Source organism: Panulirus ornatus, chromosome 5 (assembly GCF_036320965.1).
Source record: "Panulirus ornatus isolate Po-2019 chromosome 5, ASM3632096v1, whole genome shotgun sequence".
NCBI classification, from domain to species: domain Eukaryota; kingdom Metazoa; phylum Arthropoda; class Malacostraca; order Decapoda; family Palinuridae; genus Panulirus; species Panulirus ornatus.
This window is the reverse complement of record NC_092228.1, coordinates 12,264,744-12,292,320: the sequence shown is the minus strand read 5'-3', so window position 1 is coordinate 12,292,320 and position 27,577 is coordinate 12,264,744. Positions and strand designations below refer to the sequence as shown.

At 39.4% G+C, this 27,577-nt stretch overlaps 1 protein-coding gene across 2 annotated transcripts in view; it reads right to left on the bottom strand.

Moving 5' to 3' along the window:
- The window catches only part of LOC139748566 (uncharacterized), a 61,091-nt gene that overhangs the window by 25,435 nt on the left and 8,079 nt on the right, over positions 1 to 27,577 (bottom strand). The window contains exons 3-7 of one of the 2 annotated variants that reach the window (XM_071661604.1): positions 17,704 to 17,939; positions 16,891 to 17,043; positions 14,394 to 14,555; positions 3,657 to 3,881; positions 886 to 1,173 (exon numbers count right to left, since the gene is read on the bottom strand). In XM_071661604.1, the coding sequence (XP_071517705.1) occupies positions 886 to 1,173; positions 3,657 to 3,881; positions 14,394 to 14,555; positions 16,891 to 17,043; positions 17,704 to 17,939 (1,064 nt within the window). The remainder of the gene's footprint in view (positions 1 to 885; positions 1,174 to 3,656; positions 3,882 to 14,393; positions 14,556 to 16,890; positions 17,044 to 17,703; positions 17,940 to 27,577) is intronic. The other variant, XM_071661605.1, reaches the window with a different exon arrangement.

Below are 27,577 nucleotides of genomic sequence, written 5' to 3'. Positions count from 1 at the left end.
TGGGGGCCTGATTGGCTCATGACTAGGTTGTTTGGAAAAAAAATTCTGCTTAGCAGTTATCTTAAGCTATAACCAACTCCCTGCTGCTGCACACTGGCTTCTCCTGTCCCTGTACTGCTGTCGTTTATACAATTTTTTTCTGGCATTTTTCTCAGAACACAATTTTTTTCTGGCGCTTTTCTCAGAATATATCTGAATTTATAAAATATTTGTCTGTAAGACTTTTGAAAGCATTCAGTCTTAGCATTCACTGTATCTGACGGTAACTTATTCCAATGCTCAACACACCAACTGGGAAAGAATCTTTTTCTCATCCATACTACATCTTTTAGCTTTGAGTTTTATTCCACTTGTCCTGGTAAGCATATTTTCTTGTACTTGGAAAAGATATTCGTGATTAACTTTATTGAACTTGTTCAGAATTTTGAACATGTGGATTAAGTCACATGAAGTCTACATTTCAAGTGAGAAGAGATCCAATCATTTCATCCTCTTTTTGAATGCGAGATTTTTAAGGGATGGGATAAATCATGTCGCATGTCTTTGTACTTGCTCTAATTTTCCCTCGTCTTTTTTTATAGTTTGGGGACCAAAAGTGGACCATATATTCAAGGTGTGGTCTTACTAGAGAATCATAAAGTGTGAGAATTATCTCTGGTGTCTTGTAATCTATGTTCCAGGTTATGAAACCTAACATTTGGTTGCCTTTTTTACTTGCTGCTGGACACTTCAATGTACTTCAGATTGATGCTAATTTTTGGAGAATAAGGAGAAATATTTGTGAAAAAGGTTAAAAATGCACAGAAATGTTCTATATTCAATAATGGCAGAAGGCAAAGGAGATAACTTTCACTCACTGCAATGATCAACATGCATGCTACTCACCTTCTTCTTTTTCTTTATCTTTGTCTTTCGCTTACGTGGCTTCCTTTTTTTAGTTTTACGTTTAGCCCTAACACCAGTTTTGCCACTTTTTGATGTAGAAGTTGCTTTCCTTGTGGTAGTTTTTCTTTTCTTTGTGACCTTTCTTTTTTTTGTTATTTTTCTTTTCTTTTTACGTACAATCTTTCTTTTCTTTCTCCTTGGAGCTGTGGTTCTGCATGATGTAGTGCTTGTGGCACTTTTGGTTTGTATTCGACTTTGACTTTTATTTGCCTCCAACTCTTCTACAGCCTGAAAAAAAAAAAGAAATTAGCAATCATATCTACACCCATGCAAGAAAGTGGACATACTCTTACATAAAAACATATTTCATAACCTAATCTCACACAATTCACTATGTGTGAAAGAGGAATTGAGAGTAAATGTAAATAAAAGTAATTTGGTTTAACAGTGTAGAGGGACATATTAAATGATGTGTGGGTTTGAATGAAGAAAATTTGTAATTGAAGCATTTCAGACACCTGGGAGTAGATATGACAGCTAATGAACCCAATGAAGTGTAAGTGAATCATAAGGAAGGTGAGGGAATAAATGTTATGGGAGCAATAAAAATTTGTGGAAAGAGGTCATTATCTGAGAGGGCAAAATGGACAAGTCTGAAGGTATAGTAGTACTAAAGATGCTGTATGGATGGAAGATATGGGCTATAGACAAGAATGTGTGGAGGATGGTGGATGTGTTCGAATTGATATGCTTGAGGGCAATATGTGGTGAAAGGGGGGGTTGATCTCATGGGTAAGTGAAAAAAGGTTAAGAGGGAGGTGTGGGAATAAGAAATGTGACTGACAGTGTTGAAGAGGGTGTGCTGAATATTTTGGACATATGAAGAGAATGAGTGAGGAATGGCTAACAAAGGAAATAAATATCAAAAGTGGAGGGGACAACAAGATGGGGAAGACCAAATTGGAGACAGAAGGATGTAATGAAAGAGATTTTGAGTGCCCAAGGCCTGAACATGCATGAGGGTGAAAGGTGCGCATGGGATAGAGTGAACTGGAATGATGTAGCACACAAGGGCTGACTTGCTGTCAAAGGACTGAACATGGGATTGTGAAGAGGCCAAGGGACACCATGGAAAAGTCTGTGGCAGGGGACAGATAAAGAATGGAAGTGAGCATATATGGCCTCCCTTCATCTCTTCATGGCACTACCTTGCTAACATAGGAAATGGCAAATAAGTATGAACATATATATTTTTTTCATACATATTCGCGATTTCCTGTGTTAGCGAGGTAGTGATATGAACAGATGACTGGGCCTTAGAGGGAAATTCCTTACTTGACTCCCTTCTCTGCTCCTTCTTATACTTGACAGCCTTTTCCTGCATTAGCGAGGTAGCACCAAAAACAAATGAAAAAAGCCTGCATCCACTCACATACATTCTCTAACTCCCTATCTACAACCCGAACACACCTTTTCATGCTTTACCCCGGACGCTTCACACGCACTGGTCCAGTCCACTGATAGTACATCGACCCCTGTACACCACATCCTTCCATTTCACTCTATACTCTGCACAACTTTAACCCTCCTGCATTTTCAGGCCCCAATTGCTCAAAAATTTATTTTTTTTCTCAATCCTTCCATCTCACAACTATCATGAAGACATATTAAAGCAGAGTTGTATGGAGCTAACTGCTACTGCTTCTTCCATGCTTTAAGCTTCTAATGATTTAAAATACTGTCCAATAAAATTCAAAAATTGGTCAATTTACTGTTCTAACACTGCCACTGAGTAGAAATTTCCTTAAGTAGCCAAAAAAGGAGAAGTATATTTTGAATAACTGCAATTATTCCACTCCAGCACCAACTCAATGGCTCTGGGACTGATCAACTTATCTATGTGTTAAGAATGAGGCTCTGTTCTGATTCCCTGGGCAAGTAGAACAACAAAAGCTATTTAGAAAAACTAAAAAAGTGAGGTTATGTAATACTGTTCTTGCTGAAAAGTCAAGAAAACTGGGATCCTTGATATTATTCATTAGCTTACTCAAATTACAGATGCAAAACAATTCTAGTTCAGAAACCTTTGGGGTTCAATTAACTACACTCCTGTCTTTGTGCCACATGGTATGACTATCTGGCTATATGTCTCACATCTGTTCCCTTTAGGAGCTATCTGAAGTGGGTGGCCATGGCCTAAGACTCTCTGTGACCGGAAAACTCTGGTGCTGCTTCTTAGCCTTTAGTTGCCTTACCCTTAACAGGCCACTGGCAGGGGCTCCTACCTAATGTCCCTACTGACTACTTCTACATAATGTGTCTAACATCAGGCCAAATGGTACTACAGCAAAAATTGGCTTATGATGTTGTACAGCATATACAACCTTAAAAACTGAAAGAACTTTTTTTATGCTTGACTGCTACAATCTTTGTCAAACACCAGAATTTTAACTAATATAAATGCCAGAATACGTATGATGAGTTTAGAGATCCTGGGGCCTTATGAGACTGTCAGCCTATGTAGCTTAGCAACTGGTGCAGTGAACACATCACCAGGTGGTGGATGATACTTGAGGAGGAGCTTCAAAACAAGTTATCACCAAAACTGCTGTCTGGGTGGTTTGTGAAGGGTGAGGGGCATAAAACTCACCAGCATGAGGGGGTTGGAGGCTCCTAACCCCGTGAAATCCATGGAAACATATCATTAGCTGGCAGGACAACTGATCCTGGAGAGGAAAAGATTGTTATCAAATACAAAAAAAAAAACTTACTGCTAAAGCCTCGATCCTAGCTTCCTGTTCTTCAACTTCATTTTCAGTAACAATTGCCCTCTGCTGTCGAGAGCGTGTGATACGAGCTCGAACCCTCTCAGAAGCACGAGTACGGGGTAACATTCTTGGTCTACCAACAGAGTGATTTGGGCGTAAAGATGGTAGTGATGAGCTTGGAGCTGCATCTTCTATTAAGTCATGTAGTTCCCCATCCTCGATTTCAGCCTGATAAAATTTTCAAGAATTTATGTACTGGGAAATACTTTCTCTGCACTTTCACAGTTATATTTACAATGAAAGAGTTAGAACATGGATACCATTGGATGCAAGCTGGCAAGAAAAGTTGAAAATGAAATTTTGTTCAGTAAAAAAATAGCAAAAGAGCGTTCAGATGAACCAGGAATCCCCAAACAGTGACAGCTTAAAAAACAACATTCACTGTAGCAGCATTCAAGAACCTGGGGACAAACTCCTTAAATGACACTAAAGGCCTGCAATGTTTACAGATTTAAAAAACAATCATCTTTTTAGTTCCTATTTAAATACAGATAAATCTCTTATAACGGATGATACACATTCTTTGGGAGAGCCCATTAAGTGAAAAATCCAATAAAAGGAGTCAATATTGCCTATTGAGATACATTCCTAATATTATTATTTCTCAAAATAGTGCCATAGAAGGGCTTCCTTTAGAAAAAGTAATGGTTCTGAAGATGTTTTTCTGTTTTACAGGTAAACAAGGACACAATGTAAATACCATCTGAAACTAAATCACTTCAACATTCATAAGTTCATCACAGCTTATTGCAGTGTTTATCACAGATGCCACATTCCAACAGTTCACTGACAACTTCCTGGCAATCCAACACAACTGGTCCATATAGAGAGGAAATCATGCTACTGTTGGAATGTGGATCATGAATTAATTTGGTCTGCAATCATTGTCAAATACACGACCAAAAAAGAAATCAAAATAGACCCTTTACATAAAGTATTTCACAGTAAAGGGTAAGAATGTGCCACAAAAAGACGCAAAGACACGAATGAGTTTTCCACTGACCACCTTACTTGCCATCAAAACCTACACAGCTTTCATTTTCCATTGATAAATGAGAATGGCTTATTAGTTTTGAGTAATAAGTTATCATTCTTCATAATAAGCGTGATGAATTCCATGTCAGTAAGAAAATATCTAAAGTTCATCAATGATGCTGTATATGCATGTTTACTTCTAAGAAGCTGATGAATACAGGGAAATTTAATTATGAACATATTCATTCCAACAGCGCTACTCTGAAGTACACAATGATTCATAATAAGACAATGGAATAAATAAGAATAATCTCTATCATATGACTCAAGAGAGATAAATAACACAAATTATAATGGGGAAAGAATACTACCCACATATTCCTTGTGTGACACAAGTGATTAAAAAGAGCAGGAGTAGGGGGCTGGAAACCCTCCCCTTCTTGTATTTCAACTACTCTGTGACACAAGTGATTAAAAAGAGCAGGAGTAGGCCCTCCCCTTCTTGTATTTCAACTACTCAAAGTTGAAACAAAAGGATCAAAAATAGGAATGCTTATCCTCCTTAAAGCTACAGGCTGCATTGTCTCAATGTGTTTGGATGAAACCAAGATGAGAAGAAAGGGGAGACAGTCAGTAAGTTACCAAGTAAAATAAAGCTCAAGGGGAAAATGGTCTGGAAATGTCTTAGGGGTTCACGTGAGGGAGAGAGCTAAAGAAGATGTAGTACTTCCGCAGAATGAGGAGTTGCAGAAGTGAGTGAAAGTCTAAGGAAGTGAGCTCCAGATTGATGTGGGTAAAAATGAAAAATAAGTAGGATACGTGATTGATTATTAGTGATTATACACCTGGCCAAAAGAACTATGATGATGAGAGGTGTGTTCTGGGAACAGCTGAGTGTGTGTGTCAGCAGCTCTGATGCGAGAGATCAGGTATTGGTAATAAGATTACAATCCAAGTGTGACCAACATGGCAGTTGAAGGTATAATTGGGGAGTAAGGGATATCAAGGTGAAGAGAAATGGTGAACAGCTTGTGAAATTCTGTTGAAAAAGCACTGGAAATTGGGAATACCCAGTTTAATAAGGGGTGATACATAAGTATATGTGGGTGAATAGGAAGGAACATAAGAAGGCATTACTGGATTACATACTACTTAATAGGTATGCGAAGGAGAGAGACTTTTAGATGTGAAAGTGCTGAGATGGGCAATGGGTGGAGGTGAGGGTGAATATTTGCAGATGTTTTTAGAAAGGGGGAAGTGATTTGGGTAAGAAGGAGATGAAAGTACGTGAGCTTGGAAAACAAGACTTCTGTGAAGAAATACCAAGAAAGACTGAGTGTAGAACATCATAATGTGACAGTAAATGAAGCTATGGGAATGGATGATGGGAAGCAGCGCTGGCATGTTTAAGAGAAGCATGTGAAATGTGGGAGGTGGGCAAGTGAAAAAGTCAGGTGGTGAGATGGCAAAGTAAAGTTGCTATGAAAAAGAAAGGAGACATGTATGGTGTGGAAGTAAAGCCTTCAGAAGTAGAAAGGAGCTTTTACCAAGGGGTAAGGCATGAGTGCGAGCAGGTAGAGAGGAATGCAAGTCGTTGGGGAGATGTACAATAGAAAGCAGTGGGAGGTTAAGGGGCAGTGACTCAAACAGAGGGTAAATGAGAGCTAGGTTGGCAGCATATCAGCAAACTTCAGGGAGAATAAGAAAATGTTTTGGAAGGTTAATGGTGAGAAAAACAAGAGAACGAATGGGAACATCGGTGAAGGGGGCAAATGAGTAAGTGGTAACAGGCACTGATGAGGTGAAAAGGAGACAGAGATGGAGTGAGTACTCTGAAGGATTGCTGAATACATTTGATGATCACGTGGCAGATGCTGGGTGTTTGGGATGGGGTGGTATGTGAATTGAGACAGTCATGGAAAGTGGTCCAGTGAAAGGAGAAGAGGTGGTGAAAAACTTCTAAGATGAAATGTGGCAAAGCAGCTCTCTGTTGTTATCTGATGATACAGAACTGATGGAAGATTTGAGTGAAAACGGCAGAAGTTGGTGTCTGAGACTGGAAGTGTGTGAAAGGAGAAAACTGATAAGAAATATATATAAAAGCAAGGTTATTAGGTTTAGCAATGCAAAAATGAAGACAGTTGACGTGTGAGTTTGAGTGGAGAAAACCTGGAGGAACTGGAGTGTTTTAGATAACTGTGAGTGGATATGGCAGCAAATGGAACAATTGAAGTGAGTTATAGGGTGGGTGGGGGGGTGTTTGAAGGTTTTGGGAGCACTGAGGAATGTGTGAAACAAGGTATGATAGTCCCTTACAGTGTGGCACAGATGAAAGGCAGGGCTAGTGATTAGAAAGTAAGAAAGTGGGTAAATGTATTGGAAATGAAATATTGGAGGACAATATGTAACATGAGGGGGGATAATGATGATGAATTAAATAATGACAGAGTAAGAGAGAGGTGTGGTAAATAAGGACATGGTTGAAAGAATTGAATGTGTGCTAAAATGGTTTGGACATATGGAGAGAATGAGTAAAGAAAGGTGGACAAAGAGGAAATATGCATCAGAAGTGGAGGGGACAAGGAAGTGGGAGACTGCATTAGAAATGGAAGGATAGAGTTAATAAGATTTTGAGTACTTGGGGTTTGAGGATGAAGGAGGGTGAAAGGCATGCACTGGATAGAGTGAAATGGGGTGAGGTGGAATACAGAGCCCAACGTGATGTTAATGGACTGAACCAGACATGGGAAGCAGCTGGGTGAAACTACGGAAAGGTCTACAGGGTCTGGTTGTGGACAAGGAACTGTGGTTTGGTGCATTACACATGACAGCTAAATAATGAATGTGAACAAATGAGGGGTTTTCTTTGTCTGTTCCTACACTACCTCACTGATGAAGGAAATGGCAAACAAATATGAAAAAAATATCAAAACAATGAAAAACTGAACAAGCTTTAGTTCTAGATTAGTAAGAGGTATATAATGATAAACTCTGGTTATGTAATAATACCACTTCCCTATCTCTCTAGGCTCTCCTTCCCAGTGTAATACATATTTACTCAAGAAAGGAAGATGAATAAAAGAAAATGTAGTCAATGAGTATAATTTATTCCCCACAGTGTACATAATAATTTGAGTATATAATAAGGATACAGGAGCAGGGGGCTGGAAATCCTCCCCTCCCATTTTTAATTTTCCAAAAGAGGGAACAGAGAAGAGGGCCAAGTGAGGATATTCCCTCTAAGGCTCAGTCCTGTTCTTAATGCTACCTCGCTAAAGTGGGAAATGACAAAAATGTATGAAAAAAATAAGACAATGGAATAAAGGAATAACTTCTTTTATAAAACTCAATGGGATAAATAATAATAAAAAGAAAAAAATGGGAAAAATGAATAAGCTTTAGTTCAAGATTACTGCGACACACATAATGAGTATGGGGTAGTTGACAAGTTGCACTTCTCTGACCCAGTTAGCTGTCTTTTCTTTCTACTTCCCAAACACATGGATGTCAGGGATTCTTCCCACAAGCATACATATTCTCTACAAGTCGCATGTATCACTTGACAACACTTAACTCACACAATTTAATCTAAATAAGTCTAGATTTTCCTGTTTTGAGCACTATGCACTACCTCTGCCTTTTGGCAAAATGATAGGAGCAAGAAACAGAAGTAGTAGGAAAGAACATTAGGTAAAAGTATTAGAGAGGAGCATTAGACAGGAGCAAGAGTTGGTAGTAGTAAATTGGAACATTTGGCCAAGAACAGGTAAACACAATGGGCAGAAGTAGATGATAGGAACAGTAGGTAGGAGCCTCTGGAAACACTCCATTAGAGCTGCACTCTGCCAGTGGCCTGTTAAGGGTAAAGCACTATAGGTTAAGAATTGACACTGGAGTTCACTAATTATGGACTCTTTTATTGTGGCCACCCCCTTGGAGAAGTTCCAGAAGGGAACAGTTATCAGAGATATAGATTGATAGATAATGCCTCTTCTCTCTATATATACTAGGCTCTAACACACACACTTTCATTTCGGGGATGCTAGTAAATAAGACAAAAAATAATCTTCAACTAAAAATTATCCATATAGCAATACTGCGAGGTAAATGACGATATGTAATTTCTGGAAGCAAAGATTCAGACACAACGGAACATCACATACTTCAACAATATCTAGTACATATGCATACCTAGGGTCTGTGTGGGCTTTTGAAATAAATCAAAATAAGAGTCCTATCATAATCCTCCATATGGTATATAACATTACCAATAATATCAGAACAATGAAAGTTGAAAAAGCTTCAGATTAAGGCTGACTACTGGCGACACTTGTTTTACGTGTGCTAAGTACATCTTTTGATGCTTTATCCTGGTAGTTTTCAATGCTGGAGAGTGAAATGTCCATAATAATACTTTCAACAAGCAGAAATGTTAAATAACCATATAAATATCATCAAAAGCTGAAAAAATAACAGGAATTAGTTCAAAGGCAATTGTTGGCAACAATGGCTCCACTTAGGATAGGTACACCTTCTGATACCCAATCTTATTGACTTTCAATGCCAGAAGAGTCAGTGTCCAAGAAATCCCTCACCACATGATCCGAAGACAGATCATCATCATCAGGTAATTAAGGATCATCTTTGGCTTGGTCCTGTAAATCTGAAAAAAGCCTCTCAAGTTGCTCCCTAGAAAGCTTGCAGGAATGTGTGCCCCTTGGCCTGGCTGGGAGATGACTGACATTGAGATGAAATTATCACATAATGCTTACTCAGCTACAACCTAAGCCCAGCAGGTAGCCTTTTAATAAAGGTGTGAAACATGATACACATGTATATGCCTAGAAAAGTCACCTGCCTTGAGTAAACTTTTGTCTGGGGGAGTTAAAGGGCTTATATACATAATGTTGCAATAAAAGAATTCAAAATGCACTGCCATCATAAGTAACAAACTATAGAATGAATGTACCACTTGTTTATTACTCCTCTTTCAAATGGTGAACCAATTCAAAACTAACAAATTAACGTGTGAAAATTGTGATGTTCCAGTATGTACAACAAAATTTCCTAATGAATCATAAAAAAAGACATCCCTGAAAATATGTACCAAGTTGCTTAAATAAGTATGGTGTCCACAAATAACCTTGTCCACCCCCATATTTTTTCAATGCTAATACATGGCTAAGGATTACTGTGGGTACAAGCATATAATGCTCTCAGGGTGAAGACATCATAAATCTGGTAACTCTAATGATATGAACACCAACAAACCACCTCAGTGAGCCTCAGGATATCTTTAGGGAAGGATGGTCTCACTTTAACCCTCCTGGTTGCCATTTGATTTTGGAAATTTCATTCTGGGCACTGTACTTCTTCCTCTAGGGAGGAGAAAGCCCAAATTCTTCCCTATAAGCAAGAAAATGTGGGTACATGTGAGATTTATAGGTGTACTAGGCACTCAGAATGCACAATCATGCGGATGCTTACCAGCACTTGTGGCTTCCCTGACACCATCATCCCACCACCACCATTTATCCCTGGTCACCTAAGGAAGGCTTCTAGATCTACAAATAACCTTCAGCTACACGAAGTATTAAAGCAATCTACACTTCAGCCATTAAACTAGAGAAAGACCATCTAAAACGCCTTTCAAAGAATCATTCAACATCACCTGCTAGACGATCACATTCCCTCCCATAAGCCAGCTACCAAATCCCTGCTTACAAAGGAAACAAAACACAAACAACTTGTCTTTGCAAAGAAATATAGGGACTGAAGTGAACAACACTGGAATAAGGTGATGTTTCCAATGAAATTTACTTCAAGTGAGTATAGTCAATTGAAGGGTTAGGAGACCAGAGGGTGCCAGAAAGTATGCCTCTTGTTTCACAGTGAAGATTGAGAAACACCCACATAGTGTGATGGTCTGGGGTTGCTTTACTGGAGAAATGGATAGGACAGGGTTGTACTGTTTACCTGAACACAGTACAATGAACATAGAGCAATTCATTAAGGTGCTAAAGGTCTATCTGCTTCCATTTAATGAGGTTCATGGAAGTGATAAATTTATGTAGGATACTGCCCCTGCTATAATACTGAAAAGGTGATGAATTAATTATCAAAGAAAAAATATTCAACAGCTGGAGTGGCCTGGGAACTCCCTAGATCTTAATCCAGTCGAGAACAGCTGGAACCAGATGAAAGTCAAACTTGCTTCCTGCAACAACTCAGCAGTGCCTTGCTTCATTCAAGAGATCAAGACCCTATGAACCAAAACATGGACCTCATATACTTAAAGAACCTTGCCAGTTCCATGCTCAGACATCTGCAGATGGTAATTAAGGCCAAAGAAGAAATGAAAAATAAGTGTGACACTGCCTTTGAAAATATATGGGGATGGACAATATTTTCTATAGACAATGCAAAAATAAGTAATCTCCATCTCATTATTGACAGGGGCAAAGTCATTGGAAAATGCCATGAACCACAATTCTGTGAGTACAGATATCAAGGCACAATGGGAAAAGGGAGGCTAGGTTTCTGAGACGGAATTTTTCCAAGAAATACAAAAATATCCATAAAAACTTGAGATACACAAATTTCAAGAACAGCACACAAGAATAAATCAATAATAATGTTAGCAGCAAACTATAAAAACACATTTTCCAAACTTTTCCACTATTTCCCACATTAGCAAGGTAATGCCAAAAAAAAGGCCTCATACACTAACATCCATTCTCTATATGTCATTTGCAATGCACTGAAATAATACCTGTCTTGGTTAAAAGATACCAGGGAAGGTTTCGTGGTATGGGTATTTAATTCTTTCACTATCTAAGTTAGATGAGTTCAATATTCATTCGAACAAAGCACTTTGAAAGAAGTAATCAGGCTTTCATAAGAAAGAACATAAAGCACTTGACTAACTTAAGAAAGTAAGAACCCAAGACTGATTTTAAAAGAAAATTCAAAGTAATGCGTACAGAGGAGTTAATGATGAAGGCTGCCATAAACGATGGTGAGCAAACATCAGTGAAATATACATTCCAACAAAAGCAATAAAAGAGACAACTCACTTATTATGGTTAGCCACAAATTAAATCCATATGTACCACCAGTTTTTGGTCATTACGCAAATAAACTCCCATCTACCTTCTTTTGCTACTGTATAACAAATAAATGTCTCAAGTTTCCAGTTAATGGCTCCTTCTGCCACTCAGATACCTCCTACAGTTGTAGGCCATCTCCCACTCCTTGCCAACCTCTGCCTTAAAAAAGTTGTAGTCCAACAGAACTATTTAACTTCAATATTCACAATGCATTGCAATACATTTGATGTGCATGGGATACAGTGAATTGGAACAATGTGGTATGCTAGGGTCAATGTGCTGTCAATGGACTAAACCATGGCATTAGAAGTGTCCATAGTAAACCTGGTCTGTGAGGCCTGGTTGCGGATAAGGAGCCTTGGATATGATCCTTACAGGAATTTACAACAAAAGTGTAATGATGATTGGGGTGTAATGAAGTGTGCAGTGATAATGAGGTTTAGTGAAAATGGTTATTAAAGATCGGGGCGTACATAACCCTTAAGAGTCAGGTCAAAGGCCAGTCATGTCAAACATGCACTGATGATGAAGGTGCAGAGGAGATGACCTTTGACCTGACCAACAAGAGTGCACTATTGTGAAGATGACAGTCCCACCCCTTGCCGACCTCTGTCTTAAAAAAGTTGTAGTCCAACAGAACTATTTAACTTCAATATTTACATTGCATTTCAATACATTTGATGTGCATGGGATACAGTGAATTGGAACAATGTGGTATGCTAGGGTCAACATGCTGTCAATGGACTAAACCATGGTATGTGAAGTGTCCAGAGTAAACCTGATCTCTGAGGCCTGGTTGTGGATAAGGAGCCTTGGACATGATCCTTACAGGAATTTACAACAAAAGTGTAATGATGACTGGGGTGTAATGAAGTGTGCAGTGATAATGAGGTTTAGTGAAAATGGTTATTAAAGATGAGGGCGTACATAACCCTTAAGAGCCAGGTCAAAGGCCAGTCATGTCAAACATGCACTGAAGATGAAGGTGAAGAGATGACCTTTGACCCAACCCACAAGAGTGCACTATTGTGAAGATGACGGTCTGGCCATAAGCCTTTAAGTGAATATATGTTTATTTCGTGAAGATGAGTTTGATGGTGTGGTGGAAGACACTGCATTTGTTTGTGACTGTTAGCATTTCTATAGCCGTCAAACATGATGTTATTTGTATTTCTAATTTTAGTTCGAGTTTGCAGAGATGGGACTTTCAGATGCTGATATAATTAGTACTGCTTAGCTTGTGACCTGATGTTTTCCTATTTGATGAACTATTCTAATTGTTGGTAAACTCTTCTTAGGTTACTACAGTCCTTAGCAGGGAGTGACCTATCCAAGCACCTTCTCAATGAATATAACTTACAGGGAGAGAGATGCACTTATGTTACCCCCATCTCTTACTCACACATAATGTATCACCCAGCTTATGTCACGTACCCATTAATCAACTAAACCCAAAGTGGAATGTGAACACTTGGATTGACTGTGAGTCAGGTGCCCTGTCTGGGCCTTTAAACCAGACCCATTACATTAGCAGATGAAAACACTAATCACTGCATGTGGAGACTCATGACCTTTTCTTAGGTTGCTGTGTTTCCCAGTCAAAGGCAACCTGACCAAGGACATTCTTTCTGGTAATCATATCCTTTGGTCAGTAAAAGCCTAACTGAGTGAGAGGTAACTTCTCCTTAGGTTACTGAATTCCCCAGTCAGAAGGGATTCGATTGGACGGGTGGCCATCTTCCTAAAATGCATTCATAACCTGCTGGGTTACTGCCCACCAGAACAGTTCATCAGTTCACAAGCTAATCACTACTAATGAAATCAGTGATGAAATACAGACAGGAACTATTATCAAGGTTACAAATGATAAGATCTCTCATAATACTATATTCAATTACTGATGAAAACTATATCCTGTAATAAAATCTATTGTTATCAGAAATGATGTCAGTTGTAATATTCATAGTAGTTTTGGTCTATGTGGCATACCCTTTCATAGGTGATATGATTAGTTAGACTTGTGGCCAGATGTTAATATGTTCAACAAACAGTTCTGGTAGGTGGCAACCTTTAAGTATATATTAATCAGTTCTCCACTGATCACTAATCATTGTCTTGGAAAATCAAGACTAAACTCTCACTGCTATACACCAAAATAAAATCAGATGGAAAACAATAAAGCCGAACATGAATCAATCATTTTCAGCTTCATATGTTCTCCCTCAAAGCATAAACCTCTTCTATAGTTCCTCTTATTCTCTATCTTTACCTGTGTCACTTTATATGTATTCAACAGCATAGCTAAATTCAATATATTATGGTACTTTTGGATACCATAATATAATGACTAAAATTTGCTGTATAAGATTGTTACATTCCCTCTTCCTTACATCTCTTAAAGTTTGCTTAAAACCTACTTCAGTCACATGTCACTTAAGAAATCATTCCAATCATCAATACTGCTAGCCTTACACCCTCTCTTCACACCACCAAAAGCGCTTTACCATGAGTACTTAGGTAAATTAATTAAAAAAAAAAATTTACTAAGAGAAAAATTTTGAAATCAAAATCTTATCAATTAAATGATAAAACAGACCTCCGCAGCAGCCGAGGAGCAATTCACAGCCTGGCAGTCAGAACAGAACCACTCCTCGATGGGTACACGAGTCAATGGTGGGTTAAGGCACTCCAGGTGGTAACCCAGATCACAGCCATCACACAACAGCAGCCGGTCCTCGCGATCACACCGACCACACACCTAACAGGCGAATTCATAAATTCATGTCCCCAATAAATTTTTTTACTGCTTAATGGTGAAATTAAAAAATAAAGATAAGAATTTACAATATGAAAAAAAACATATAGAAAATAAATAGTTTTAGTCTGCTGAGATATACACTTAAAACATAATTCAGAATCCTGTGTCAACTTTGTCTTTTAATGGTATCAAAACAAAAAATTGAAAAAACTAAATAAAAACAAGTAATTTTCTCAGCTACTGATGCATGCTATGATACCCAGTTTCTTTAACTTATCAAAAGGCATCAAAGAGGTAATAACAAAAAACAGAACTAGAGTGACAACTAAAATAATAATATATGCCAATTTGATTGAGATATCTTATCGCTAGAAAAGGGAGGCTTATCCCATTAAGATTTCCCTTCAAAGTGTACCACAAACACCACACATCCCCAAACACTTCCATACTTAATTCTCTTAAATAAATAAATATACATTTTCTTATATTCACTTGCCATTTCCCGCATTAGCGAGGTAGTGTTAAGAACAGAGGACTGAGCCTTAGATGGAATATCCTCACTTGGCCCCCTTCTCTGTTCCTTCTTTTGGAAAAGTAAAAAACCAGAGGGGAGGATTTCCAGCCCCCCCACTCCCTCCCCTTTTAGTCGCCTTCTATGACACGCAGGGAATACGTGGAAAGTATTATATCTATCCTGATACTGAAATTTCACCTTTCAGCAAGCTCCTTGCCTTATATGACCAAGCCTGATCCAGGCTTCGGTGATCCTTTGAGCACATCTAGACAAGCTCCTGTAATGGATGAAATGCAAGACCTATCTCCTGCCTCAACTCAGGAATCAACTTCACTGCAGCTGGATGACATTAATTTCACTCATCTTCTGCCCAAGAAGTCCTTTATACCTTTATGAGGCTCCTGCAGCACTTAGGAAGCTGGCCATGTCCACCAGTCGAGACCATGGGTCATAAAGAATTGTGATCTTGTGTGTGTATCCATGTGCAAATAGAGCTGGGACACTGACTAGTAAGTGCCTGGCATCTTTTCTACGGCAGGTGCAATGTGGGTATGAATGGTCTTGGAATTTGCTAAATCAGAATTGGTAGCATTCTAATGACTGGTGACGTTCAGAATGTGATAGGATGTTACTCATGTGTGTTTGGAGAGTGTGTTTTCGGATGAATGTATGACTCAAGGGTTGGAGTTCAAGAATGGTATGGCAGGTTGGATATTTAGTGCTTGTTAGGTTAGTTTAGTGTATATGCATTTTGTCTTTATTACATTCGCTGGTGGTGGGAAGGGTGTCTGTAAGAAGAGCTTCCTGAATAGTAAGGCAGGAATAAGCCCTTTATTGCTACTGGGGGTTGATGCTTAGTTACAGAACTTTCTCCTGCTGTTGTACAGAACTGAGTACCAAGCATGATGAGGTGGGCTGTATTGGGAGAATATTTTTTCTCACTGTTAAGGTGATGTGAGTTGTGTATATGGGTGCTAGGCAGCCAGTTATTGTTTTGAGTGCACTATTATGAGTGGTTTGTAGCTTTGTTATAGCTGCTTTTGAGACAGTGGAAAGCCAAGCAGGAGAGGCACAGTTTAATGTGGGGTAAATCAATTCTTTTCTTTGTAAAGAATGCTGAGTGATCATATTTCTCGTACAAATCTAGTGTCACTTAGTATTCCGAGTTCATTCAGTTTGAGTGATACTTTTGCGCTGTTATCATTACAGAGGAGAGTGAATGTTGTACGTGTTGTATGTGATGCCTACAATGGCTGGCATTTTCTCCAGTAGGAGTGACTGCCATTCAGGGTGACTGGAGGGTTTGAACTGGATTCATGTCTGTCTAGGGTTAAGGAAGTGTTTGAAGACTTCTGTGGAGATGCAAATACTCAGCTCATCCTAAGCCATTACTCCAATTCTGTAATCTTGTATAGCATGTGCAATACTGCTACTCTGGTGTCAGTGTGTTGTTATGTGAGTGTGAGGTAGTCTGCAAATGAAAGGAGCTTAATGTTCAGGTTTGCTTGAGACAATGGGAGGCTGTGCAGGATAAGACTGAAGAGAGTTGGAGAAAGAATTGCTTCTAAGGGAACTCAACAGTAATGTTTAAGTGTTTTCCAAGTGAAATCAATGTGAGTGAATGGCATGGAAGCCAGCTACAAAATTGGCCAACCACTTTCTGTCATTGTTGTGGAGAGTAGTGTCAAGTATCTTTTGTAGGGCTGTGCAAGGATACATTGTCAAAGGTTGGTTAAATCCATCTAGGATATGTTGTTTGAGGTCAGTGTGCAGTTAAATGAATATAACTTGTACAATGGATTTTACTTTCCTTTATATTACCTCACAGAATGTTGGGTCTTCTTCCTCTTCTGGTGGAAAGTCATCAGGTTTTACTTCCTCTACTGCCACTCGCCGGATGATGCGTCCTCGTAAGCGGTGACGTACAAATATCAACAGGAATGGAGTTCGATCTTGGGGACAGCTATTGTTTGTCTGCAGATGAATTTGTCAAAAGAGTTACAGTCACAATGCTGATAATTTTGGAGATTAAGTACCCATGTTTCACTTAATAAGAAGCTTTGGGCATATTCATGTAATTTTCATATTTCACTTATTAAACATTTAAGGCAATCTTGAACAAATGGAATACAAAGGCTTTAGGCTTTACCTAAAACTATATGTAAAAAAAGCATCTCAACATATTTTTCAATACATTACAAAACCTAACTGCTTCTCTGATACAAAGGTCTTAGCTGTCATGACTATACTAACCTTTTTAAGCCTGTGCAATAGGCAATATTATCGCTGTATTCTTTAGTGAGAGTTGATGACAAATTCTCATAATTGCAATACAACGAATAATGGAATTCTATCACAGCATTTCCAAAGATATGATAAATATTTTTATTTGTCATTAGTTATAATGATATAGTATGATGAAACCTTGATTTATATGACTCATTTAATTCAAGTTTAAAAAGATAAAATATTTCTCCTCCTTTGCAGTACAAGAAATGTAGAGACTTTCTCAACTAAATATACAACAAAAGTGATGACTAAAGCAAAAATGAAAACATCATTCCATTACAGCCTGCCACAGAGGAAAGGTTAATAAAAAAAAAAAAAAAATCACAAAAATGTAAGTCAACTAACCCTTGACCACTCCAAAATGCAATCCAGACAGAAGGAATGATCACAGCCCTCTGGTGACCCAATTTCACCTTTCATACGTCCTAAGCAAATAGCACAAGGTTCTCCTGTCCCTTCGCCATTATCACTGCCATCAGAATCATTTCCCTTTTCAGCAGGGGATGTCTGAGATTTGAAGGAATTACGTGTAGTGGATGATGACTCAACTTCCTCAGAATCATACTCTTCACTATCTGTCACTGAAAGCAATGGGAAATAAATACATATATTATAACTGTGAGAAATACTTAGAAAAGCAAATGGATTTCTATGTAGCATTTATGGATCTGGAGAAGGCATATGGCAGAGCTGATAGAGATGCTCTGTGGAAGGTATAAAGAATATATGGTGTGGGAGGAAAGTTACTAGAAGCAGTGAAAAGTTTTTATCGAGGATCTAAGGCATGTGTACGAGTAGGAAGAGAGGAAAGTGTTTGGTTCTCAGTGAATGTCAGTTTGCAGCAGGGGTGAATGATGTCTCCATGTTTGTTTAATTCTTTATGGATGGGGTTCTCAGGGAGGTGAATGCAAGAGTTTTGGAGAGAGGGGCAAGTACACAATCTGTTGTGGATGAGAGGGCTTGGGAAGTGAGTCGGTTGTTGTTCGCTGATGATACAGCACTGGTGGCTGATTCGGGTGAGAAACTGCAGAAGCTGGTGACTGAGTTTGGTAAAGTGTGTGAAAGAAGAAAGCTGAGAGTAAATGTGAATAAGAGCAAGGTTATTAATTACAGTAGGGTTGAGGAATAAGTCAATTGGGAGGTAAGTTTGCATGGAGAAAAACTGGAGGAAGTGAAGTGTTTTAGATATCTGGGAGTGGATTTGGCAGCGGATGGAACCATGGAAACGTAAGTGAATCATAGGGTGGGGGAGGGGGCAAAAGTTCTGGGAGCATTAAAAAATGTGTGGAAGGCGAGAACGTTATCTCAGAAAGCAGAATTGGGTATATTTGAAGGAATAGTGGTTCCAACAATGTTGCGAGGTTGTGAGGCATGGGCTATAGATAGAGTTGTGCAGAGGAGGGTGGATGTGTTGGAAATGAGATGTATGAGGATAATATGTGGTGTGAGGTGATTTGATCAAGTAAGTAATGAAAGGGTAAGAGAGATGTGTGGTAATAGAAAGAGTGTGGTTGAGAGAGCATAAGAGGGTGTTTTGAAATGGTTTGGTCACATGGTGTAAATGAGCGAGGAAAGATTGACAAAGAGGATATATGTGTCAGAGGTGGAGGGAACGAGGAGAAGTGGGAGACCAAACTGGAGGTGGAAAGATGGAGTGAAACAAGATTTTGAGCGATTGGGGCCTGAACATGCAGGAGGGTGAAAGGCGTGCAGGGAATAGAGTGAATTGGAACGATGTGGTATACCGGGGTCGATGTGCTGTCAATGGATTGAACCAGGGCATATGAAGCGTCTGGGGTAAACCATGGAAAGTTTTGTGGGGCCTGGATGTGGAAAGGGAGCTGTGGTTTCGGTGCATTATACATGACAGCTAGAGACTAAGTGTGAACGAATGTGGCCTTTGTTGTACTTTCCTAGCGCTACCTCGCGCGCATGCGGGGGAAGGGGGGTTGTCATTTCATGTGTGGCGCATTGGCGACGGGAATGAATAAAGGCAGCAAGTATGAATTATGTACATGTGTATATACGTATATCTGTGTATGTATATATATATATGTATACGTTGAAATGAATAGGTATGTATATGTGTGTGTGTGGACGTGTATGTATATACATGGGTATGTGGGTGGGTTGGGCCATTCTTTCGTCTGTTTCCTTGCGCTACCTCGCTAATGCAGGAGACAACAACAAAGTATAATAAATAAAAAGTATTATCTATATTTATTGTACATAATCACCGTTTCCCGCATATGTATATATATACATATATACATAAATGCCTACATATGCACATATACATACATATACATGTCAACATATACATACACATACACAGGTATTAAAGACATACACATGTACATATTCATATTTGCTTGCCTTCATCCACTCCTGTCACTACCCTGCCCCACAGGAAAACAGCATCACTATCCTCTGCTTCAGCAAGGAAGCGCTAGGAATACAGACAAGAAGGCCACTTTCGTTCACACTCAATCTCTTGCTGTCATGTGCAATATCATACTATTATTACATCATATCATATCATTATAACTGATGGCCGTTTCCCAAGTAAGTGAGGTAGTGACAGGAAACAGATGAAGAATGGTCCATCCACACACACACACATATATATATATATATATATATATATATATATATATATACATAAAGGCATGTGTACGTGTAGGAAGAGAGGAAAGTGATTGGTTCTCAGTGAATGTAGGTTTGCGGCAGGGGTGTGTGATGTCTCCATGGTTGTTTAATTTGTTTATGGATGGGGTTGTTAGGGAGGTGAATGCAAGAGTTTTGGAAAGAGGGGCAAGTATGAAGTCTGTTGTGGATGAGAGAGCTTGGGAAGTGAGTCAGTTGTTGTTCGCTGATGATACAGCTCTGGTGGCTGATTCATGTGAGAAACTGCAGAAGCTGGTGACTGAGTTTGGTAGTGTGTGAAAGAAGAAAGTTAAGAGTAAATGTGAATAAGAGCAAGGTTATTAGGTACAGCAGGGTTGAGGGTCAAGTCAATTGGGAGGTAAGTTTGAATGGAGAAAAACTGGAGGAAGTAAAGTGTTTTAGATATCTAGGAGTGGATCTGGCAGCGGATGGAACCATGGAAGCGGAAGTGGATCATAGGGTGGGGGAGGGGGCGAAAATCCTGGGAGCCTTGAAGAATGTGTGGAAATCAAGAACATTATCTCGGAGAGCAAAAATGGGTATGTTTGAAGGAATAGTGGTTCCAACAATGTTGTATGGTTGCGAGGCGTGGGCTATGGATAGGGTTGTGTGCAGGAGGATGGATGTGCTGGAAATGAGATGTTTGAGGACAATGTGTGGTGTGAGGTGGTTTGATCGAGTAAGTAACGTAAGGGTAAGAGAGATGTGTGGAAATAAAAAGAGCGTGGTTGAGAGAGCAGAAGAGGGTGTTTTGAAATGGTTTGGGCACATGGAGAGAATGAGTGAGGAAAGATTGACCAAGAGGATATATGTGTCGGAGGTGGAGGGAACGAGGAGAAGAGGGAGACCAAATTGGAGGTGGAAAGATGGAGTGAAAAAGATTTTGTGTGATCGGGGCCTGAACATGCAGGAGGGTGAAAGGAGGGCAAGGAATAGAGTGAATTGGATCGATGTGGTATACCGGGGTTGACGTGCTGCCAGTGGATTGAATCAGGGCATGTGAAGCGTCTGGGGTAAACCACGGAAAGCTGTGTAGGTATGTATATTTGCGTGTGTGGACGTATGTATATACATGTGTAAGGGGGTGGGTTGGGCCATTTCTTTCGTCTGTTTCCTTGTGCTACCTCGCAAATGCGGGAGACAGTGACAAAGAAAAAAAAAAATACACATAAATGCCCACACACACACATATTCATATCAACATATACATAAATACACATATATACACATGTACATATTCAAACTTGTTTGCCTTCATTCATTCTTGGAACTATCCTGCCCCACAGGAAACAGCATAGCTACCCCCAACTTCAGCGAGGGAGTGCCAGGAAAAGACAAAATGGCCACTATCATTTCCTCTCAGTCTCTAGCTGTTATGTGTAATGCACCAAAACCACAGCTATCAATCCACATCCAGGCCCCACAGACCTTTCCATGGTTTACTCCAGGCGTTTCACAGGCCCTGGTTAAGTCCATTCGCAGGATACTAACCCCAGTATACCACATAGTTCCAATTCACTCTATTTAACTTATTCATTATACTTGATTGCCATTTCCTGTGTCAGGGAGGTGCTGCCAGTAAACAGACGAAAAATGACCCTGCCACTCATGTACTCATATTTATCAATATTCATTATACTTAATCGCTGTTTCCCATGTTAGCCAGGTATCACCAAGAAACGGACAAAGAATAGCCCATCCACTCGTATTCACATGTATATACAAAAAAAACCATACACACATATATACATACATATACATATCAAAATATATATACACATAGACACATACATAAATACACATGTACACATTCATGCTTGCCTTCCTTCATCCATTCCTGTCACTACCTCGCCACACAGGAAATAGCATCGCTTCAGCGAGGTGGCGCCAGGAAAACAGACAAGAAAGGCCACATTCATTCACACTCAGTCTCTAGCTGTCATGTGAATTGCACCAAAACCACAGCTCCCTATCCACATCCAGGCCCCACAGACCCTTCCATGGCTTACCCCAGATGCTTCACATGCCCTGGTTCAGTCCACTGACAGCACGTCAATCACGGTATACCACATTGTTCCAATTCACTCTATTCCTTGCATGCCTCTCACCCTCCAGCATGTTCAGGCCCCAATAGCTCAAGATCTTTTTCACTCTATCCTTCCATCTCCACTTTGGTCTTCTGCTTCTTGTTCCCTCCACCTCAGAAACATATATCATCTTTGTCAGCCTTTCCACACTCATCCTCTCCATATGTCCAAATAATTTCAATACACCCTCTTCTGCTCTTTCAATCACACTCTTTTTATTTCCACACATCTCTCTTACCCTTTCATTACTTAATCAAACCACCTTACACCCCATATTGTCCTCAAACATTTCATTTCCAACACATTCACCCTCCTCTGTACAACCCTATCTATAGCTCATGCCTCACAACCATGAAATATTGTTGGAACTACTAAGACGAATGACAAAATTGATCCCATCCCTTAGAAATCTGGCATAGGAAATGCTAAATGGATTGTATCTCTTATCCCTTAAAAAAATGCAGACTTCACAGCAACTTAAAGTGTTTAAAATTCTGAACAAGTTTGATAAAGTAAATCATGAACATTTTTTCGAAATACAAGAAAATACGGTTACCAGGACAAATGGAATAAAACTCAAAGCTAAAAGATGTAAAATGGATGTAGGAAAAAGTTTCTTTTCCTATAGGTGTGTTGAGCACTGGATTAAGTTAATGTCAGACATAGTAAATGCTAAGACTACAAGTACCTTCAAAAGTCATTCAGACAAATATCTTATAAAGTCAGGCATAGTCTGAGAAAAATACCAGAAATAAACTGTTTAAATGACAGTGGTAATTGGGACACTAAAAGAATGATGTGCAGCAGCAGGGAGTTGGTGATAGCTCAACATTTTCTAGTCAAGTTAAAATCTTTTTGTTTTTTACCAGCAAACCCAGCCATGGACCAATCCTATTGTCTGTCTTTCTCTTGTAGTAAACATGTAAACATATTGCCCCCTGTATATGACATTCACCCTACTGCATGTTCTAGCCCTAAGAGCTCAAATTTTTTTTTACTATCCTTCCATCACCAGTTTGGTCTCCACTCCTCATCACCTCCACTTCTGATGCACTTATCTTCTTCATCAATCTCTCCTCAACTCATTCTCTCCATATGGACAAACCATTTCAGCACACCCTCTTTAGTTCTCTCAACAATTCTCTTCTTACCAACCTCTCTCTCTTTCCCTTTTATCATTTACACAATCAAACCATCTCAAACACAAGTTGTCCTCAAACATTTCATTTCAAATACATCCAATCCTCTCGGCACATTTTCATGCTGGGACTACTATACCTTCAAATATACCCATGTCTGCCTTCCAAGACAATGATTTCTCTTTCCATACACTCCTCAACAATCCATGAACCTCTGCACCCTCACCACCTTATGACTTACTGTTGTTCCCATGGTCCCATTATCCGTTATCTACCATGTCCACTTCCAGGTATCTAAAACATTCCACTTCCCCAGATACAGCCCAACTAATGTTGCCTTCTGTCCTACTAACCTAATAACTTTGCTTTTGTTCACATTTACCCTAAACTTCCTTCTTTCACATACTTTCCCAGACTAAGACACCTACTCCTGCAGCTTCTCACTCAAATCTGCCACCAGTGCAGTGTAATCATTGAACTACTGAACTACAAATGACACATTTCCTATGCCCCCCTTCACTCCCTAAAGACTTGCCACTCTCTTCAATACCTTTGCACAAAACCCCTTCCCATCCCATAAACAAAATAAACAGCCATGCTGACATCACACATCCCTGCTACAGACCCCACCCCACCTGGAACCACTCACCTTCCTCTCTACTTACTCTCAGATTAACCTAAAACTCCTAATTAAAAGTTTTCACTGCTTCTAGTATCTTTCCTTCACACCATATATTCATAATATCTTCTACACAGAATCTCTATGAACTTTGTCATATGCTTTCTTGAAATCCATAAATTTGACAAACAAGTTCTACTTTAAAGTGCACAATTTCAATGAAACTTCCTTTAGTTAGGTAAAACAAATAAAAAAAAAACTTCTCCACATGGCACCACAACTGCTGAAAACACCATGTTCCCATCATAATCACTCACAGTGTTCTGATTAGTCTTTACATATTCTAATATTTTCCATCACTTTCACAAGGGCACCTTGTTTCATATACAACATACTAGCATTCAAGAATACCAAACAGCCAGCTTCTATGTTAAGTCAGTTCCCTAAGCTCCCAAGGTCTATGGAAAATTTGAAAAATGTGCAGATGATCCATGGCAAACCCTCACACTACCAAATATGTTTTAACCACATAATGGGTTTTACTTGAATTATGTTAACTCACAAATGTGTTTATAAATATCAATACTATTCATAAATACCTTAAGCCATTTAAATTCATTTCTTGTAGTTTAACCTCGAAACAAAATTTTGTAGATCCTCATTAAAAAGTATCAGTGTTCATATACATTGTGCTACTGGCAGTTCACCCAATTCTAAAAAGATGCACAGATTATGAGATTCAAATTGGCTGATTTCACCATGAATGGATGCCACTGTGTTCTAATATCTAGACCCTGTTTCCACAGTGCAACCCCATTACGTAGTCTAACTTTTAATCATCTGGACTGATCCTTCACCAGAATAAACTGAGACAAAAACTAGTCTTTGGACAGCAACTAGCTGGCCAGAGAAACAGAAACAGTCCACAACCTTGAAGAGCACCTTGCAACATCCATGGCTTCTTATAATACTTATTTTTAAGGATTAAAGATCCTACAATACAGAATTATCTACCAGATTAAACATAATATTCTACTACATGCTCTGTTTTCCATAAGCACTTGCCCTAACTGTCCAAGCAGATCATGGTAACACACACTGATGAATTCACAATCTTGACTTATTATTAGAACAATTCATTTCACATTACTGACAAAACTAGTAGTAGTAGACTGCGGATGACAGCCCTTTTTTTTTTCATCTACACACAGAACTGTAGTTCGCTGCTGTCTAAAGACAATATGTATAATGCCTGTCAATCCTCATGATTCAAAGGTAAAAGGATTCTATCTAGTTTTCACACTCTTGTACTAATAAAGTCTCTTTTAAGGCTGAGTAATAATCAATTTTTTCCTCTGAGTGAAAAGAGAGGCACTTCTGTGAGAATGACTGGTGTCTAAAAATGTCAAAAATCAAGATCTTGCATGACTACGACTATTCTTCTTGATGCTTCTTGGAATTGCAACAAGTACTAACCCAGGTATCTTTCCCTAAATGACCATGTTCAATATTTCAGATTTTTCTTGGAATTTAAACAAGTTGGAAATCTCAACTAAACACACAATTTCTACAAACAAGGTGAGAGCATTTCCAAAACAAATGAAAAGTTCATGATACATTGCTATACCAATATAATAGTCTTGAGTTTTGGCCATGAGCTTTGCAACAATACTGTGGACAGGGCACAGAAGTGTGGGTTTCAAATTATTTAGCTGGGCTTTTCATGTCACAGCTCTGACTAGATAAGAACACCTACCTTGTACCATTCAGTTTTTTCCCCAAATAATCATCTGTTACACAAGAATGGAAACAATTCTAAACATTTTTTTTTTTTTTTTGCTTTGTCGCTGTCTCCCGCGTTTGCGAGGTAGCGCAAGGAAACAGACGAAAGAAATGGCCCAACCCACCCCCAATACACATGTATATACATACATCCACACACGCAAATATACATACCTACACAGCTTTCCATGGTTCACCCCAGACGCTTCACATGCCCTGATTCAATCCACTGACAGCGCGTCAACCCCGGTATACCACATCGATCCAATTCACTCTATTCCTTGCCCTCCTTTCACCCTCCTGCATGTTCAGGCCCAGATCACACAAAATCTTTTTCACTCCATCTTTCCACCTCCAATTTGGTCTCCCACTTCTCCTTGTTCCCTCCACCTCCGACACATATATCCTCTTGGTCAATCTTTCCTCACTCATTCTCTCCATGTGCCCAAACCATTTCAAAACACCCTCTTCTGCTCTCTCAACCACGCTCTTTTTATTTCCACACATCTCTCTCACCCTTACGTTACTTACTCAATCAAACCACCTCACACCACACATTGTCCTCAAACATCTCATTTCCAGCACATCCATCCTCCTGCACACAACTCTATCCATAGCCCATGCCTTGCAACCATACAACATTGTTGGAACCACTATTCCTTCAAACATACCCATTTTTGCTTTCCGAGATAATGTTCTTGACTTCCACACATTCTTCAAGGCTCCCAGGATTTTTGCCCCCTCCCCCACCCTATGATCTACTTCTGCTTCCATGGTTCCATCTGCTGCCAGATCCACTCCCAGATATCTAAAACACTTTACTTCCTCCAGTTTTTCTCCATTCAAACTTACCTCCCAATTGACTTGACCCTCAACCCTGCTGTACCTAATTACCTTGCTCTTATTCACATTTACTCTTAACTTTCTTCTTTCACACACTTTACCAAACTCAGTCACCAGCTTCTGCAGTTTCTCACATGAATCAGCCACCAGCGCTGTATCATCAGCGAACAACAACTGACTCACTTCCCAAGCTCTCTCATCCCCAACAGACTTCATACTTGCCCCTCTTTCCAAAACTCTTGCATTTACCTCCCTAACAACCCCATCCATAAACAAATTAAACAACCATGGAGACATCACACACCCCTGCCGCAAACCTACATTCACTGAGAACCAAGGTAATTGATATCTTTTGAAATTTGATTTAGCACTGATATGGTATTATGCTGTTAATTAAAAGAGATTCTTTTGAAGCTCTTCATGAATTCCCATATTGCTTCCAATTATAGTTATCTAATATTATGTTGGATGATATGCTATTTTTCTTGTCCCTTATACTTAACATTGCATTTTATCTTTTGAAATATAAATGGACATGTTGTTAGGGAGTTAAATGCAAGAGTTTTGGAAAGAGGGGCAAGTATGAAGTCTGTTGGGGATGAGAGAGCTTGGGAAGTGAGTCAGTTGTTGTTCGCTGATGATACAGCGCTGGTGGCTGATTCATGTGAGAAACTGCAGAAGCTGGTGACTGAGTTTGGTAAAGTGTGTGGAAGAAGAAAGTTAAGAGTAAATGTGAATAAGAGCAAGGTTATTAGGTACAGTAGGGTTGAGGGTCAAGTCAATTGGGAGGTGAGTTTGAATGGAGAAAAACTGGAGGAAGTGAAGTGTTTTAGATATCTGGGAGTGGATCTGGCAGCGGATGGAACCATGGAAGCAGAAGTGGATCATAGGGTGGGGGAGGGGGCGAAAATTCTGGGGGCCTTGAAGAATGTGTGGAAGTTGAGAACATTATCTCGGAAAGCAAAAATGAGTATGTTTGAAGGAATAGTGGTTCCAACAATGTTGTATGGTTGCGAGGCATGGGCTATGGATAGAGTTGTGCGCAGGGGGATGGATGTGCTGGAAATGAGATGTTTGAGGAC